The 20,347-nt window shown below is 40.1% G+C and overlaps 1 protein-coding gene across 5 annotated transcripts in view; it reads right to left on the reverse strand.

The window, feature by feature from the left end:
• Nucleotides 1-20,347, reverse strand: part of USP22 (ubiquitin specific peptidase 22) — a 99,128-nt gene that overhangs the window by 56,396 nt on the left and 22,385 nt on the right. For all 5 annotated transcript variants that reach the window (XM_048067213.2, XM_048067205.2, XM_048067231.2 and 2 more), the window contains exon 2: nt 4,521-4,653. In XM_048067213.2, the coding sequence (XP_047923170.1) occupies nt 4,521-4,653 (133 nt within the window). The remainder of the gene's footprint in view (nt 1-4,520; nt 4,654-20,347) is intronic.

The raw sequence follows: 20,347 nt of genomic DNA on the forward strand, positions 1-20,347 counted from the left end.
ATATTAAATTCCAAGAGCTACACATTAGCAGCGGTGATAGGATTTTTTTCCTGTGACTGACTTTATGTATAGAAACCATTTTTTTGTTGTTTCATTTGAATCAGGTGAACATTTTTAGTTGTTTTCTAAGGAAAGTGGAAATTTTCTGAATTCTACAAACAAACATCCCCACCTTACCCTACGAGCATTACTACTATGCTCACCCATCCAGTTCCTCTCACCGCAGACTTATTGGAGCATATACTTAGAAGAACCAGTTCCTCAACAAACAGTTTGTGATCTAATAAATAATGAATGCACTCTAAGAGGACTCATTTTGAAAAGGACTATGTTTGCCAGTCTTCTTAGAAACCAAATGGTATGTCAGTTTTCCAACTCTTTCTTATTCAGTCTTTTAAGTGAACTAGAAGGACAGAGGTTCACTGGTTATCTCTAACAGGGCCTCAGAGTAGACCAAGACTTCAACCAAAAAATATATTATGTGCCATTTCTAAGATACTACTAAATGTGTCAAGAGAGTATCTAAAACAGTGAACTAAGTGAACTAATCTAACTCAGAGTATCTGTAACGTGGATCTTCCTTAGCCCCACACCAGTTATTTTTCTTGCACACATGCATGTGTGCATTCATATATAAAAATAAAAGCATGTGGGGGAAAACTGCCAAGCAAGGTCACATAAATATTCCATTCTGAAAAATCAGCAATTTTGTTTTCTCATATGATAAACCTCCCTAAAAAGTTTTAGATATTATGTAAAGGAAACAAACTATTCACTCACAGAGAACATTCAAAATGAAACCGAAAAACTACGTAACAGCAACACGGCTCTGAAACAGAACAGGAAGAATTTGAGTAGCCTCAAGACTTTGAGGCCCTGGAAAGGCTGGTCTTATATACCTCTTTCTAAAAGTTTTCACATCTGTGTAGAAATTGCATATTGCTTGAACAATTCCCATCCTAGTGGAAGTATCAACCTACCACGGTGAGCCTGCGCAATGCAGAAGGTTTAAAAAAAAGGTTAAAAAATCCATATAGCTGGATTTTACCTCACCTACCCGCCACCCATATCCACAATTTAAGGAATGCATTCAAGTAAGTACAGTATTATTAACAGGCAAGCAGATGTAAGAGCACGGGTATCACTGTAAGGTCATGATGCGAGTGTCTAATTTGTATTGCTCAGGGAAGCAGAGATAACAAGGGGTGTATTTTAAGAACACTCTAGACTACGATCCCGAAGGCTCCTGAAACATATAGCAGTTAGCTGCAAAAACATCACTTCCAGTGCTCAGACAGCTGTTACAGCTGAAATCTACGATATTTCTTAGAACCCTGATTAAGTGTGCAACTCCTGCTAGTCTCCATGGAGACTGATGTTGGCTCAGCAAAAAGTCACCAAGTGTTTTAAAATAATTCCTGTTCGTTTTGAAATTTCTAAGCACTTAACCCATTTCTGCCTATCGGATGTTATTTCTCCAACGAAAATTGCAGCAGTAAATGCAACCAAAAATACTAGCAAAACTACACATTTTTACAGCTCATTTCACATGCAGCTGGAAGTTAAACACCAAAACATACATTAAAAAAAAGGAACCTCCAAAAGCAGAAATCAAGCAGTCAGTTGTACTATCTTCACATTGTATGCGTGTGAGCACTGAGTACTTTCCATTTAACTGCAAACAAATACTTCTTTGGAATGATATTAGACGGTATTCTGCATCAGCTTTGCCCCTTTTTATCTAAAGGCTGTGTATCTTTTGTTAAGTACCTTCTCTTATGCATTCTTGCAGTTATTTTCATGGTGTGACACAATTAAGTCTTTAAGCAAGAGTGCATCCTCAAAGCACCTACCTCCTCTGTCCAGTTTTTCTTTTCCTTTTTTTTAAGGAAACACAAGACATTTCACTATAGCAGACACTACCAAATTCTAACTTGCACAAAAATTAACATGGAAGAATTTAGGCTTCCCAAATACGTAGCTAAAACAGCAGCTCACAACGCGTACAATTAAAAGGCTCTTTTAAAAGAGTTTTCCTTAAATACAGCAAGCTTGAAGGTAAAAATATTACAATGTTTGCGCAGTATCCACAGATAAACAGCCAAATACCTTCTAATGGTCTTAATTTAGCACTGTATTTTTTTAAACCCTAAGCCTGGCCATAAGCTTAAAGTGGCACAAAGTGGTTTTTTATACATATATACATTTTACCAGAAAAACAGATTTATTTATTTATTTATTTATTTTACTAGAGTGAAATCCTTAGAGTTTTTACTAATTTCTACTTCTGCATTGGTAAAGGTTGCCAAGCAACCTAACCAAAAGAACTGACCTTAAAAGCTCTTTGGAGATTATACCATGTAAAAAGTGATTTAAAATATCATATAGGTTTTTTGGTTGCCTTTTTTTTTTTTTGTCCTGGAACATGAGCACATTGGCCTACTTCTGTTTTCAGCATTTCTAAACCAAACAACGCCCCACTTCCAAACCTCAACCGTTCTATTACGGTGAGCAACACGTTGCCACTGAGCCATCATGCAAAGAAAAAAAATTCAACGAAGGGCTGAGGTTGGAAGGGACCTCTGGGGGTTATCTTGTCTAACCACCCTGCTCCATCAGGGCCACCTAGAGCACGTTGCCCGGGACTACATCCACATTTCCAGATGTGGCCTTATCAGCACTCACTGATTTCAGGTGTCTTCTCATGGTAACACATTTCATTTTTCCTCTTACGGTTCTTATTTACAGTACAGCTACCTGTGCTTCAGTTTATACTGAATATTGATGCCTACCTTGACACCAAGAATTATGACCATGTCACTCTCTAAAAGCCAGCAATTTCATAAACGTCGTGGATATTCAGTACTATTTTTACACTATTTTACTTTTCAGAGAGTTTAGAAACTTAAGCTACACCACTACGAAATCTACATTTTTCTTTCTTGACACATGGAGGAAGAAAGTATAACAGTTTGCTGGTTTAAGTCATCTTTTCCATAAACAGTAAACTTACATGCAAGTTTCTTAAGCACAGCATTACACAGCACTATGGCCTTCTAGTGCGCCTTTATCTTCAAGGAAAATAAAGACTGTTCCGTTAGCACTTACAGTAAGTGAAATGAGAAGGTAGCCACAACAGTAAAGAGAAAATTTATTTCAGGAAAAATGTCTTTTTTCCTGTATCATTCTATCAAGAACGTATCTTCATTCAAAGAAAAATTGTGTTGTATAGCAAGCGAAATTGGATTCAACTGTAGTTCTGATTTTTCATGATCTTATTTCCCCCCCTCAATAAATATTTCATTAAAAATGTTCTCTGTATTGCGCCCTACTTCCTTCTTTCAAGACCAATGCTTTCTTCTGGTTTCTTCCTTCAAACCAATGCTTGCTTCTGTTTTTGTTGTGGCTTTAAGTAGCAAGCTAAACAACATGAAATCCCAAGGTCTAGCATCCTCATTTTCCTTACTTAAGCTAATAAACATTTGTCACAAATAGCATATGGTCATTTGACATTCAGAACCAATTTAGTCCCATTGGAACCAACCTTGATGACTTCATCCTCCAAATGAAGTTAAAAAAAAAAAAAAGTACTTTTTTTTTTTTTAAATTTTGGGCTAATTGTTGTTCAGGATATCACCGTGTCATAATAACAAGCACAATGTTGAAATAAGTACAGTACAAGGAAAACCTCAAAAACCAGAAAATTTGCAAAGCTGACCTGATCCTGGAAAAGGGTTAGGAAAATGTTTCGGATAATATATGGACTTGTATGAAATATCGGTGTTCATTTGTCCCTGTAATTCTTTAGTGCTACTGTTCACGGGAAGGGGTTACATACACAACTGCAACTTGAAATGCCTGATTACAGTTATTCAAAAAAAAAAAGTTTTGATGCAGAGCTGTTTCATGAAGTTTGGCTACCATAGACTTAAACGTGGTAAACAGAATTCAATTTTTTGGAAATAAGTATAACTAATTTGATAAGGAGGGAAGAAAAGGATACTTTCCCTCCCTGCAAGTGGCTAGGGAGGGCAGAATCACAGTGAATATTGTTCTTGTAAATTTTGTAATATTAGAGCATCAAGACAAAACAAAACAGTGTTCTAAACTATAAGAAATGAGTAACTTATCTGAAAGCAAGGCTGAATTATTTTGGCTTTGAACATTACAAACATGAACACGACTCTAGTTTAGTCACTAAAATGACCATTTTTCAAACTTAGAAAAAAGTCAGCTCTGTCTACACACATTTTTGTTATTTTCCCCATATGATGTTAATTCATAAATACTAAGATAAAAAATGAATTATTGCTGCTTAGTACACTGTAGACAAAAAGCTTATTGGTGATACAGTGCAAATTTAAGCACCAGCTTTGAAATAATGCCACTAATCAACCCAGAACACAAAAAAAATGATCTCCCTGTCTAATGAGCCTGCTACAAGAACACACCACCTTACTGGCCCGGAATTGGAGAGGCTAATACAAAGCAATGGTGAGTACATCAGGATGACAGCTTACCTAAATTGTGTCGCTTTGTCTTCGCGTGCTCGTGAATATGTTTCTTTGTAAAACAGCCAAAGAAGACACAGTAGAGGCAAGAGTGGAGTCTATTCAGGTGGGCACCACACATATGACAAATGCACGACTTTGCCTGAAACAGAGAAAGATACACACAATAAGAACAACGGAAATATATATATATCCAAGTCCAACTAAATGGATGTAGATCTAACCACTAGCTTTCTCTTTTACTCAATACTTTTTGAATGTTGCAGGCCAGCAGGGGAACCAGGAGTTCTGCCTCCGTGTGACAAAAACACCAATTAGATGTCTTAACGGAGAACTCTCTTCCATTTACCCAATACATTTCCAAGTCCTGACAGAGAGTAGGTCTCCTCTAAGAGCTGACGACAGCCAAACCATTTACAGCCTGTAGTTTAATGAACGCTTCAAGCAGATGTAAGCAGTCACTGCTACTTGTATCGAGACCGGGGAGAGATCTGGATGCATCCTCTCTCTCTTGGTTCTTTGGGAAAAGGTTCTTCCCCAAGAGAGTGGTCAGGCACTAAACAGGCTCCCCAAGGCAGTGGTCATGGCCCTGAACATGCCAGAGTTCAAGAGGTGCTTGGATGCTAATCTCAGACATGGGGTTTGGTTTTCAGGTGGTCCTGTGTGGAGCCAGGAGTTGGACTCGATGATCCGGAGACATGGTTTAGTGCGTAATATTGGTGGTAGAGGGATGGGACCAGATGATCTTTAAGGTCTTTTCCAACCTTAATGAATCTTTGATTCTATCCCTGTGGGTCCCTTCCAGCTCGGGTTATTCTATGATTTTCTTTCTCTGCCAGGAGATTCTGCCAGATTCATTCATTTCCTTATACCAGTCCATGAAAAGAGTGGTGCAACTGCAAATTCATACCAGGTGGGGAGTCACAGAAGTCGCAGTTACCACTCTCACAGACTGGATCTGATTCAAGTTTGGCAAGTGAAGAGCTGACTATTCCCAAGAGATGCAAAATGGGAAAGTATGAGATGAGTTACCATGATTCACTCATTTGAAATAAGCATATAAACCTGACATGAGAGTTTACAGTCCTAAGACAATGATACTTTTTAAGTAGGCTTGCACAAAACAACGAGAAGATTAAATGGACTTTTTGACTCTCATCATATTCAAAGCATTCTTTAAGCTAACAACACCCAAAACCTTTTCTTGGCATTCAACTCAGGTTCTTCAACAGATCCACCGAATAATGACTGTCTAGTCAGAGACTTCAGAGAGCTTGAGAGATAAGCCTTTTGCTCAGTAACACCAAAAAGACTTCAAGTCCAATACCATCTGATCGGAAGATACAGACAGCAAGAATTCTTCACCGCAAATAAATTCACTTTACTCACAGACAACTACATTCAAACACATTTAAGAGTTACTGGACTTCTGTAAGAGCTCAGAGCTACAAATACCAGTTGTAGAGGCGTTGACTGCATCTTAGTTCATAGACTGATTTGAAAATACTTTGGTCATCAATTCCTTTGCTCATCAATGTTAGAAGCCCTTTTTTCCCCCTTCACATTAAAAAATTAAAAATATCAGGATTTACTAAAATAGTAAGGGCTGTGATCTACTAACTGAGGCAGCGTATTTAACCCAAGACAAACCCCAAAGTTCTCCAGCAGTATTTGCCCAGTCTGCCACAACTTAAAATTAGTGCTGAATAAGTGATGCACAATGCTGTTTTCTAGTCTGGCATTTTTCTTTCAGAATATTCATGGCTTTAAAAATAAAACATTTTAAAATAAATTAAGAAAAAAACAAAGCAGCTTGCAATATTCTGCATTGTGAATTTCAAGCTTCTACAAATTAAGACACAAATCCTGAATTTCACATGCCATGCATCCAAAGTTCTCCAAAGTTGTTAGATGAAAATAAACCAGTTGATACAAACTCTACACACCTACAGAAAAATATTTTAAAGTAGCTCCCCCCCCCCCCCAAAAAAAAACAACACCACCAGCAGCACAATTTCCATCTTTAGAAAAATACTGCAGAACTGTCAAACTGTTGCCTAACGGTTGCTCTTTGGCTGCAAAAGCTAAATAGGATCAGCCTATCTGTTAAGATTGCTGCTATGACAACAACTCGAGCAACCAGCTATTTTACTTAGCCAGCTAAAAATAAATCTTTTAGCATTAAATGTATTGTAAACAGATGACATAAGTATGTAAAAACTGATCATTTTAGGCAAAAAGACAAAAACTCTTGGGATATTAATTTTCATTTGAATGAAAATTAAAAGAAATATAAGCATGCAGAAGAACTCAGCGGGTGGTTAAAAGAAGTTCCATCATTTATTTAAAGAAGCTGTTTTATCCAAATCCTCTATCAGTTCAGTATCGCTCAAGACTCTTTTTCTAAAATTGTAAGAAAACAAGGTTAAGAGACAGAGTGAGGAAAGAAATCAATATCAAAAACCATAGCGGCTATTCTTAACCAGATTAGCTGTCTCCTTTTCATCTGTATGTGCTTTTAAACAATTTGCTAAGTTACAACAAAGCTGCCACCCTGCCACCCCCCCCCCCCAAATAATCCAATTACCTTGTTTCATAATACTCCCACCCCGCTCCCATCTCTTGAGGCTACGCTCTGACTAAGAGGCAACAGAACACTGCAAATGAGTAATCAGAATCGGCCGGACCCACAAAGCCACAAGCCTGCTTTAAAACAAGTCTGGACTTTGCCAAAAAGCGAGCCCGGTCCCGCTCGCGGCCTGCTGCTTTGGGGAAGGCAAAGCCTGCCTCTGCTCCTTCCCCGGGTATGGCCCCGCCACCAGAACGCCCCTCACCTCACCCAGAGGTGTAAACCTGAGGTGTCCCCCTTCCTCTACACCCTCTCCCATGACTGCTGGGCTCCAACCTGCCTCTCCTTTACACTCCCCACCCTCAGGTATCCCGCTCCCCATCCTTATCCCCATTCTCCCTCCCCGTCCGCCCCTCGCCAGCCTTTCCACAGTCCACACCGAGCCTCTCTCCGTCTGCTGCCCCTTTAGTTCTGCCTTGACTTTCTGGTCTCCCCATGAGGTTCCTTAGAAGAGGCCACGACCACTTTCTATCCGGTGGAAGACTACAGGCAGGTTTCAAAATGAAATGGACTATTTTCAAATGGTCCCGCACCAGATAAGCTGTGTACAGGCACCCACAGTAACTAGCATGATTCCTGACAAAACTGCAGTAGTTAGCAACACTACACATCCCCATTTCCTCCACAGTGTTTTTTCCTCTGCTAATCTCCTTTTATTACTACATAAAACAAGGTTAGCTGACAAGTCCAAACCCCAGCCATGGCTCTGTATCTCCTCTGAAGGAGGTTTAACCAGCATAGCAAATGAGGACGTAAAATCTAGTGCACAGTACACAAAAGGGAAACGACCATAAACCACCAGTAAGGCAGGGCAGTATCCAGAATCCACCCCTGGCAGGCCACCCCTGGCAGGCTACCTGCTCGTGATATTGTTAACAGCTGTGACACAAAGTGAGTTAAAAAGAAAGCAGCAGGCATTAGTAGGTTAAATGAATGCGACTGCTGACACTTCAAGTCTCTCCAAGTTGTCAGAACAGCTTATTATTAGTTTACCATTCTAACATTGAAACAGTGGTGGAGAAAACGAGCGCATCATCTTCACTTGGGTTTGCCCTGGCAGTTCGTTGTCTGACAGTTTCAGTCCCAAATCTCATTTTCCAGGTCAGCACAGGCTCCCGCTACAGCAAGAAGGTCACGCTGGGCATATGGCGTCAGGTGCTCGAAAACCTACAAACCTGTTTCAGCTTCACATCTCACCGGCCCCTCAAACCAGCAAATAGCAGCTTTGAATGGCAATATGCTATTCTTGCAAAGCCAACTGGGCAGAAAAAATGGAGTCATACAATAGTCCTTAGCTACTGCAAACCATTCTTCCACATTTCCAACTATTCTAGAAGTAGCTTTAGATGCTCCATTTTTATTTAATTGTACACGAGAGGAAAACATCTTTATAGAGAAGTTTTCCATTAGGGCGCTTTAGCAGTCTTGCCTCTTACGCTCACGCCAAATATATCAAAGCACCTTCAGAATAAAGCTGTTTTCAGTTACAAATTTATGAGCCAAAGACCTCCTACCTTTCACAATCTGCAACCCATATTCACCACAAGGGTCCACAGGAAAAGATGAACTAGGTAACACTTACAAGACAGTGGGAGGCTTGAGAGGTTAAAAGATCCTAAGAAAGGTGTTGCCGCACTGTACGTGTTCACAACTCAGAAAAGCAGATTCTTAAGATACCCTCAAAGCAGTTAACACATTGCCGATACACTAGCTATGGAACCCGGCAAGTGTTTTATCATGTACAAGTTCTTATGCAGGAGCACAAATATTAGGAAAGTAAAATCTTCCAAAGATAAACCTACTTTACTTTCCCCACCTTTGAAAGTCAGCTTTGTGTAAATCAAGACAAAATATTGAAAATATTGAGCCACATCAGAAACAAGAGGAAAGATTATTTCATTTTCTAATATATTATCACAATTTCCAGCCCCAAACCAAGTCTAATTTTTCAGAAAGATCTTTAATCTCAGTCCACACCAATTAAGGGACTTGCTGTGCAGCTCTCAATATGCCTACTCACAGGATATAAGAGTATGTGGGAAATTCTCCCTCCTAGCACAAGTCTGTCACACCATCATCTGCTCCGCTCCCAGAGAAGAACATCTGTTCTGCAACCACGTCACTTCAGCTCAACAAACCATTCCTGACAAGGTGGTACTTCGACAAAAACAGGTGAACTCCAGTCACAAGGAGACGCTGAGGAGTTCCAGTTGTTGAACTCGAAGTGGATTTCTGTCAGAAATCAGGAAGCCTGTTCCGAAGCCAGCTTTGCTTCCAACACTCCAGCAGCGATTTAGGCAGAATAAGGTGCTACGCCTGACGTACAGAGGCAAAACGTGGCAACACCACGAGATGCCTGCAAGCTGATTTACCTGTAATTCACTTTCCCTCCTGCTCCGATTTTGTTTCTGTATTTAAATTGGATTTAAAACTAGATATTAAGAGATAATCAAATGAATACATCCATTCAAGTCCCATCCTCTTCTCCCAGAGATATTTTCCATACGCTGGGGGAGAGGTGGGTAGGAGAAAGTAGTGGAAGAGCATCAGCTTGTCCAAAGCCTTAGTCTAGACCACAGCCAAGCCCCTGAAACCAATTCTTGTCCAAATGTAATGTAGACACAGCAGCACATGGAGTGAAGAGCGGCATGCTTCCCGCCTTAGTCTACTTTCTGAAAAAAAAAAAAAGGGCAGATAAACCCAAAAGCTCATATGACCGACCGCTGCTTCTTCCTGTGCTGAAGATGGAGACCCTGCGGCTACTCGAACAGCAGCGTTGCTTTGGCCATGTGGGAAGAGAAAGCCAATAGGAGAGCACAGCTGACAAGATTCAGTACTCTTCAGAGTACTCTTTGTACCTCAGAAGTAACAAATTCAGGTCAAATTAGCCTTACAATCTTATATCACTTCTTAGTCCAAATTTACCTCAAGATTCACTGTATCGCTTTCCTCAGGCAGGCATGCCACAGGCCCATCATCCATCAATATGGTGGCTGGGGTATTTTGCAAGTTTATATACTTAAAACTTCAAAGCAGGGCTCTTAGATTTCAAGAAGCAAAACCAGGGGACTGATTTCCGCAGGTCTGTGGCACGGCACAGAAAGCTCTCCTCCCCGCGTTGACAGGATGATTCAGAGCTCCTCTGAGTAAGCGCACGTTTCTGACACATCAGATTCAAAAAAAATCAACTTGAGTATTGTTCATTCACTTCCTGCAACCAAGTCTCAATCAGGTTGTCGTCTGATTAGACTTTTGTTTTTTAAAGAACACTTCATCAATTCTGTGCTTTTTTTTTCCAGTCCCACTAGGGTCAGGGGCCCTAGTAAGAGGCTTACCAGTGCCAGCAAAACCGTGCGCTAATTTTGTGGGTTTGACACATGTTCAGAAAGTCACCTTCAAAAAAAAAAAGCCAAATACAGGTGACTTCTTAAATTGGGCTATTCCAAACAATTTATTTAGATCTCTTACAGCAGCAGGAAAAGACGGTTAGCTATTTCAGCTGTGTTCCACAGCAAGCATTAAATATAAGGTGTTTGCTCTGCGCCGGTGTCTTGGCCGGCTCCCTCCTGCCACCGGGTGCTCCACACAGGATGCCTGGCTCCCATCATCTCAGCACAAGTTGGAGCACAACGGTGTGGAAAGTGAGAATTCAACACGAAAAAGCCAAAATTAAGAAACATCACAGCTCTCAGCTTAAGGAGAAACAAAAATATACCATCAGGCCACACGAGCAGTTTGTTGTCCTTATGTAGATTAGATTAAACCCAAGGCAAGTTCTGACAGAACATACTTCTGCCTATAAGGGGGAAAAAATGAAAGAGGGAAAAAGTATTGCTGAACTTGCTGAAAAAAGATGCTCGAGAGGAGCTGTGGAGACATCTTTTTTTTCCTTTTTCTTCCAAACGGATTAAACTTGTGCAAAGTATGTTTGCAAAGCACCACTGCTAGAGAAAAATATATTTTTTTCTGCAGTCTTTGCTGTCTGATTTTTTAATTCAAATTCTGAAGGCAATGTTTTTAATTGCCTTTATTTTCTTTTTTTTTTTCCCTCCTATCTTCATGGAAGACACATTAGCAACCACACAAGGGAGACGAAGCGTTGGAGGCCAATATCAGAGTATTTTGAATGATGTCCTTAATTAGTATTTTTTGGTCCAAAGGATTTAGAAGTATGCTAATCCTATTCCTTTTTCATTTGTATTTTTTCGGTCTTGACAAATTATCTCAATTTCCTCATCTGGCAATGACGAGCCTCTGCTAAGTGTTCTGGGGTGCTGTGCTGCCAGGCTGACAAATTTTCTGGAGGCTGGAGGAACAGAATTTTATCCTAATGAACAAGGCAGCCTGAGCTACCTTCTCGGGGAGTGACGACATGTCACAACAGTGTGGCTAACCCACCAGGAACCAGCGCACAGCTGGCCAAATATTTTGACTGGACCAGGATCCCCATCCAGAGAAATCATAATGGCTCAGCTGCTTCCAGTTCCTGAAGTTTACATCTTCTCAAATGTAAGATTAACCACAAAAATGACGTCGGAAGCCTATCTGACAGTATTTTGTCATGGATCTTCGGACCCTCCTGCTCGAAGGGAGGGATGACGATGAGAGGTATGCTTTCAAGAGTTAGCTGAACGCCACAAAAGTGCTGTATATAAAAGCGAATTGTCAGTAACAAAGCCAGCACACTGACCCAAAGGCATGGGAAGCATGCAGGTGAACCCCTCAGGTTCATGAACTGTAAGCAACACGGAGGGGCTGCTCCACAACACGACTGAGAAGAGGCCAGCTATAAAAACATCTTCCAACAAATCCACTGGAAGCAGAAACACTCCGAGTAATTCTGAAGTAACACTTGGCTGTTCTGCTGAAGGATTAAAAGTCTGGATCAAGTTATCCCAGGAATTTTCACAAAGCCAGTACTATCCCAGTGCCCACGGACTTATGAGTCAGTAGCCAGACCATTTACTTTTCTTCTCCAAACTCTCCGTGAAATAGGAATGGATATTAGGGAACGGTTCCAGAGCACAATGACTACTTACTGGAATAGCTCATTCACATAACAGTACGATTTCAGCACCAAATTGGCAGGGGGTTACTCCCTAGCACAATTAAGAAAAACACGGGGAACTTTTCCCTTGCCAGCAGGTGAAAACTGGTCCCGTCTAGGACTCAATCTGAATTGTAAGGTGCAATCCTTAAGTGAGTTTGAAACCCTTAAATAATAATAATAAAAAAAACACCCAAACCAGAAACAAACAAAAAACCCACCTGCAAACAGGTTCCATACAGAAATTTTTAAAAAGCTTCTACATATATTAAATATCAGGTAATACCAGGTTTGTTTGTTCTACTGAACAACTCCACATGCTTCTCTGAATTCTTGCGGGCAGGGCATTAATTTAGAAAAACAAGTTAAAGACCATTTTCAGTGTGCCCCAACACACTACAGCTGCTCTGAAATCAGTAAGAGAACGGAAAAAAAAAAGTTCTTTCAGAAGATAACCTTCTTTTCCTCTGCATAAACATGGATTTTGGATTAATATTTGCAAAGATTGACCTGTAAGAGTCAGGAAAGCCTTCCTGGAAGCGTGCTGCTAGCTTTAAACCACAAAGAACCAGGCGTTGCCTAGGTGTCACCTACAACACTTGATCTAGTAATTCCTAATATTATGAGCCATTATACAGCCATATGCTACGATTGCCCTATCCTAAAGTAACCTTTCCCTATTCCAGAGTGAGCTACTTCAAGGAAGTCATTTTTTTTCCCCAAGGATTCAGAACAAGAATAATGACTTGCTTTTATGTGGTCCTTCATTCAATTAGATCAAAGCCCAAATGTGGCTCTGCACTGAAAGGCAGGATGGAAAACATCAGTACATTCATCTTGTTTGTCCCCATGAAACAGTTTCCTATTAGTGTCCAAGCAAGTAATTCCTGCGAATTTCATTTCAGAAATGAAAACTTCATTTATTTTTAAATAAGGCCTTGGATTCATGCGGCGTTGCCAACTTCTTGACACCACAGTGTCTTCCCCCAGACTTTCAGTATCACTTCAGATGGCTCTGTTGATCCATCTATATTTACACAATGCCATTGTTTTAAACTGTTTTGTCTTCTATACCATGTTGCCCCACAAAGAATGATGCTGATCCTACAAAAAAGAAAAAAGAGGATACCACGGGCCAGCAGCAAGACCACAAGTGAGCACAGTGGGCTGCCCGCACGGGGAAGCCCTACCCTTCATCGCAGTTGGCAGGCTTTCCAACACGGGCTGCATTACGCATCTGTCCCTTTCTTACCAGCAGGAATTGTCTTAAACTGTCCTGTTTTGCCTTGTATGATTTGCACGCAATACAGATTTTTCTAAGCTGAGAGAGGTGACCTCCCCCGGACACCAATGAGGAGCACTTGCGTCCTTTGTTCCACCACCTCGGCTGTTGGTGCTGCGTCTCCCAGCGAAGGGCAGCGACACTTGTAGAGCGCTGCAGGTATTTATTTGTGCTGTAATCACGCCTTCGCGCTCTAAAACAATTACGCTATGCAGCGGGAGAGTTATTCCTATTGACAATTTGTGCTATGTTAAGCTCGGAGTGTCTGCACCCTGAAGGAGTTTACAGTGAAGGCTCCAACACCCTGACACGAAGGGATTGTAGGTATGGATGACGGATTGGATGGATGGATGGCACTCAGAAGAGACAACATGTTAATCTGAATCATCGCTGCAACAAAGGCAAGCCCTTAAATGAGAGCAGCGTAGCAGCCAAAGTCTACCTAAGCTCTAAAAACAACGCTTTGATTAAAAGACTCTTCTCAAGAGAGCAGTGAGTCAGCCTAACACCGGAGTGCTTTGATGAAACTAAGAATCGTGTCTGAGGGTGAATCAAAGATCTCAGTAGTCATCATTTGACCTATACATATAGATTTTTTTCCTGCTCTTCTTACCCTGGGTTATGCACCATGCCAAGGGCTGGGCACCGAATCAGATTTTGTTGTGGTGGTGCTGGTTTATGTTTGTGCCTTTTTTTTTTTTTTAATTAACCTTTTCACACACAATTCCATAGCAGGTATAAGGCTGAAATGAAATTGAGGGTAGATAAAAAAAAAAATATTGTACAATTTAAAAGCACAGGCCAGAGGAAAAATAGGAGAATACTCCAAAAAGGTAATTCTGGCTTTCCCATATGAATTCCCGGTAATAGGAAGTGATACTTGGACAAGAAATAGAGCGATTCCCCTAAATTCAAAGAACTATGCTGAAATAGCTTATTTGCTTCTCCTTTGGTAGGTGCTCACCCAAACCACTAGCATTTACAAGTCTAAATGATTTCTCCAGTGCTCGACAAAAGAAGCATTTAAGAGCCTACTGTGTTTTTAAACAATTTAAATAATGGATCAGGTTGAAATTAAATTGCATGTTCTCCTACAGTAACATTGTTTTAGAAGTGGAAAGCGCCTTGTGAAAACACGTAAGCTACATCGGGTTCTTAAGGCATGCCTCTTTTCACAGAATATGAATGATGTGTGGATATGTGCAGTGAGTTGATTTTTATCTATTTCCTGCAATGCACCACTGCAGTAGCAAGTTTCACATGAGAACAAGGGGCTTGCCAATACCGCAGTAGTGTATTCTAACATCTAGTACAAAATCTATTACTTTACCTCACCGTTCCCCCACGTCAGCAAATCGTGGAAATGTTTTTAACCGTCCTATTAGGTAATGTATTGATCTAATCTGCGAGCACATGACTTGGGAAGCAATTCAAGGAGCAGGCTAAACAGACAAACCTGCCCGGTGTTGTGGAGAGAGCATTATTTAACTGCCCATGCTGCGGAGATTGTCGTACGCAGGGCAAAATGCACAGAAATCTGATTCTCCCCATGAGAACATGTATGCTCTTGGGAAGTTTGCCGTACAACTTTGATAGAAATACTTAGATAGCTGCTTTCAGAAAAGAAAACTTCAGGATACATAGATCAAAGTCCTAACAAGTCCTACAGCCTCATTTAGAAAAGCAGAGATATTTCAGCTATATTTCCTTTAACTACTCTTAAGATGTCCATAAAAAATGTGAACTTAATTAGTCCACATCAAAGTCAAAGCAATTCTGCTAGTAGGAAAGATGGATGGGAAATGCTACAGCACAGACTCTCTGTGGCATGACTTATTTATGAGGCAAAATACACTCTGCAAAAAAGGAGACGAGTAGAAAATGAGCAGCAATGGAGTGACAGAGTGCATCTATTAGCAACTATTTGTTTTATTAAAAAAAAAAAAAAAGAAAGCTACACTACATAGGGTAAAACCATTGTTGAGCCTAACCAGAAAGGCATTAGTCTGGTAGGAAACACTTCTGCTTTTAAAAGCTTCCTAGGAGCTATGCACCATTCTGTCAAGACTTTAAGAGTTATTATACATGACATTTTTATATTTTCTGTAGCAAAACAAGCCTACTGGTAGCACAGAAATTTACCCCATTGCTTAGAACTTCTCTGACAATTGTGGGTTTCAGTGATGATGCATATAACAAACAAATAAGGCATACAAGCCAAAGTCGCTTCTTGCCATAAGAATAAAACTTTTTTGTCTAATAGGAGCTGAAGACAAGTTCTAGTCCCCTCACAGTGCCCACAAGAAAAACTGTTACAAAACAATTATCTTCCCTTTCAGTTTTAGGAAAGCTATGCACAACATTTGCTGCTTCTGCTTCCAAAGACTGATTCACCCAAAGCACCACAAACCCTTTCCAAAGAGCACATTCCCTGTCAAAAACACGCAAGCAACATAAGCAGACACAGGAACCTCTATGCACTAAAGAGTCTTATCACAGGGTAAGTGAATCCTCTAAAGCTATGCAGCAAATATTTTGGAGAAAATAAGACAGAACATTCACAATGTCTAAGACAACAGTGCTTTCACTACAATGATGCATAGAATAGAACCGTAATGACCAAACTGGAAATTTAACTTAGTTTAATTTACTTCCACTGTTGATATTGTAACACCAGCAGGAGGAAATACTTATGTCTATACGTACACACATATAGGAATGCTTTAAGTCAACTAGCGTGCTAGCGGCTGGAACATCCAGAGAATGATAGCTAATTCAATATGCTTGTACAGAACACGCTTTGATAATCTAGTAAACTGGAGCTCTATTTCCTCATACCTCAGTACAAAACAAATTAATAATTCATTTTACAAGAACAAAACACGAGGTCTTTCATTCACTGGGAAATTTTCATGCGCATTCACAAATCAGAAGTTATGAAGATTACAGAGAGGTGGCCAGAGAACTGCAGTTCACTCTTTAAAGGATTTAAGCTTTAGACAGATGGATATTCTGAGCCCTACGGACATGCAAGTATACTTTAGTAAGTTTTCCTAAACTATAAGAACACAAAATACATTTTTGAAGACAGAAGCAGCCTTCATTTCTCACTCAAACTAAGTCGCGAGGAAGATGAAGGAAAGCATCTTCAGAAAAAAAATGGGAAATGAGCATTCTGATGATAAAACTCATTACTGCATCCATTAAAGAGTTTGCAAATTGCTGTAGTCCCACACCTGAAGCACCTTTAACCTTACCTGTGTTTGAACTGAATGTCTAGTATAATAAAACACCTTTATATTTTGCGGTTAAGTCTCAATTCTTCTCATGCTATAGAACTGCAAATACTGACCAGCAGCAAATTCAAAAAAGCAAGGACACTGTTTCTTGATGGCTTCCGAGTGCTACTCAGAAGCTAGGATAGCAATCCTCAGACAAGTCTGATACTGTAAAACCCACAGTGCCTCCGAAGCACTTTCTGAATCTCCACCGTGGGCATCAGAAATTCCTTTTTTTTTTTGAAGGAGGTTGAAGTTACAATGCTGAATGCTTCTGCTCAGAAGTGTAGATGACAACCTCTCAGTAAAAATACTCATTTCTATCCTCTTTTTAGTTTGTTGACTACAGCTAAAGAGATTTCCTTGTCATACTCCTATTTTCTTCCCAGCAATATCCAACTACTCAACAACATTTTGGTGTTCTTTTTTATATACCAAACAATGGCATTAAGTGAAAATCCATATATTCTCTTCGCAGAGATGCCTTAAGCCATTAACAGATTACATTTCATGTATTATTATCAGTGCTTAGTTCAGAAGACCTAGACAGACACATTTCTGTATTGAGATTAAATTAAGTGTAGAGAGATTCATCCCTGATATTTTAACAGTCTATTCTGCACAGTACTGAAAGGAGTGCTAGAAGATTTTTTTTTAAATCACGCATAAAAGTATGCCTTGTTTTTTTCTTGATAACGTAATTACAAATGCAATTATTTGTATCTTTCTGAGGTTTCGTTGTCAGTCATCTTGACTTCAGGAAACTTATTTTGATACAGATCAGGCACAGTTTAATAAACATGAGGCAAACCTGTAAGTGAATTGAATTGACATCCAGGCCCTAAATCTGTCCACTGACATTTGTGTAAAGAAAAAAAAAGTCTAGAGCCTCACTGCAATGCAATTCTTTGGAGAGTAACATGGACAACCATCAACTAGACTCAAATCTTCATCTTGACCTAGCTCAGAGTGCTGCCTACAACGAATACAAGAACAGGAAAACATTTTTGTGCAGGTCAGGTGCCACTTACCCCAGCAGCAAAGGGAGAAAGCAGCTTCAGCTCACAGCAGCATTAAACTACATGAACTCGTTAGAAGAAAAAGAGTCTGCCCTTACCACCGTGAGAATAAATATCCAAACAGAAAAAGATGTGTATTACGGGATGGAAGGTGTTCCTGCCCATGGCAGGGGTGCTGGAATTAGTTGATCTTTAAGGTCCCTTCCAACCCTAACCATTCTGTGATTCTGCTGATGGCCTGGTGCTTGGTTTGGTTTGGTTTTTCTGTTATGTTTTGTTGTCGTTTCTTTGTTTAACTCCCAAGCAGCTTCTGCATCTTATAAAAGAGTATCCTCTGGCACCTAACATCAGAATAGAAAGAGGCCAAGGCTTTGTATATTTGCCTGATGCTATGAACAATTATCATATTCACGGGCAGGACCCGTGCCAGCCCCCAGACCCCAATACATGTCACATGCCAAAGGCATGTGTAAATCTCCTATAGCAAAAGACAGAGATGTAACCAGAAGAGATTTTGTGCTGACCGACCAGACCCTGCTCTCTTCACTTGTCCTCTCCACATACAAAGGGAAGTGCTAAAACCTCAACTCAACGTAAATATGTCTTTCAACGAAGGCCGGTCACTTTAAGTTTAGCACCATTTACACGCCACCAGTGTTACTGCCATGTCTTCCTTTTTAGTAGGCTGCTTGATTACATAATGCTGCACACTGAAAACAAAAATTAGTAGATTATAGTGCTTGGTCTCATTTATGGACATTGTGTTTGGGTTGCCACTTAATGCAAAAAGTGTTAGTTTAATTTAAAGCATGGATATAAAAATTAGTGAAGACAAAACAAATACAGACTGCAGCAGCCAGCTGGGCTCGACGGCGAGTAAAGCTTGTTAGGCAAAGCACATGCTTTTTTAGCCAGAACACACCTCTGCATTCCAAAAAAATCCAGCAGGACAGCAAGCTTTCACAACGTGGGGATAAGAAAAGCAAGCAGAAGAACTCCCAGGCCATTCATTACAGCAAAGGCCTATTTCATATCAGCAAGAGATCTTTCTTCCTATTTTCCTTGCCCTGTTGAGGAGAAAATAAAACAAAAACAACGTGGCTCCTCTTTTGCCACTTTACTAGCCATTTTTCAAAGAGAAGCCTGTCTCTTAAAAAAGCTTCACCTACCCTCTACTGTTCCAAAGGAAGATGTTGGAAGGGCTGCAGAAGAAAAGGTGAAAATATAATTAAGTGCAGATAACATAACTTTCAGGACCAAAACCATCCCTTCCTTCCTTGTTATCAAGCATGAGAGCATACTCAGAGCCCTAAGCATCATACGGTGTCTGTATAAACACCAGTTTCTTTCTGGTTAATTAATTAGGTTTCATAACATCCTAATGCTACTTGATGCCTCTATTAGAATATGAGAAATGGAAAAGGAAGACATTCTGTCGAAGTGCTACCCAATACTGGCGAGGCAAAAGAACCGTCCACCCTCATGCTAGCAAAGACAACACGTGCCAAGTCTCCTTTTAAGTATCATCAGAAAAGAGTAAAAATTAGAACAAAAAAAACCCTACACACCAACAGAACTCCCCACCACTTTTAGGGGGTAAATACTTACCCTACAAAACACTTGGGGAGATCTGAGAACCACTTCAGGTCAACAGCTCCAAACTTTTGTTAGCAAATTTTACTTACGTAGTTGAAAAGATGAGGTTAAGAAATAAAAATCCTGAAACTAGTGCAGTTTTTGAAAGCATTTAGCGTTCAGCAGGATAATATCCGCCAACACAGAAAGCTCTGGACATAATGCCATTGTTTCATTCCATGATGCATGCTTTTGACAATAGCTTAGATCTCGTAATACGCACATTGCTTCTTGTTCACGCAACAGAACGCTCTTGAAATTAAAATATTAGAATTCAAGCTACAAGACAAAGAAAAAAGCTTAAAGAAGGTGCAAAAGAACATCTTAAAGCTAAGCAAATTAAGAAACGCTCAGCAAAAGACAAAGGCCCGATTTAAGGAATAAATGCAAATGGATTCACCTTCAGCAGTTTAAATACTGCCATTATGGTGTCAGATCGACGTATTCAAACACAATACTCTCACCTTTCAGATGTTCTGTTAGTTGTAATGGCTGTGTCCTGCAAGCAAGAAGTACAATGCTACATAACGTTTTCCACTTCTTTTTGGAGAAGACTAAGATTTCTATTAGAGATTTAATTTTGTCCACTGCCAGAGAGCTAAAAGAACAGTACTTTGATGTAGAAGACAATTTGCCTGTCAACGTTAATGAATTACCCCAATTATTCTTTGATTAATCACGCAGAAATTAAGAATGTGGAAAAAAGGGTCTCTAAGAGAGGGGGAATTTTTCAGAAAGTTTGCAGGCACGTTCAAGTGTTTTTCATCAGTACTGTGAATCTGTGCCTTAGTATTTTTTTTTTCTCAGTAATGAAATAATTCTTGGAATTAAAGCACTGCTTCTGCTACTCAAGTGATGGCAGTCGGGACTGAAGGAGAGATGCGGGTAACAGTAAATGCCTACGTGCATTTAGTCCAAGATCTGCACGAGGATTCCGCAGTTCATC

Source organism: Anser cygnoides, chromosome 15 (genome assembly GCF_040182565.1).
Source record: "Anser cygnoides isolate HZ-2024a breed goose chromosome 15, Taihu_goose_T2T_genome, whole genome shotgun sequence".
NCBI lineage: Eukaryota > Metazoa > Chordata > Aves > Anseriformes > Anatidae > Anser > Anser cygnoides.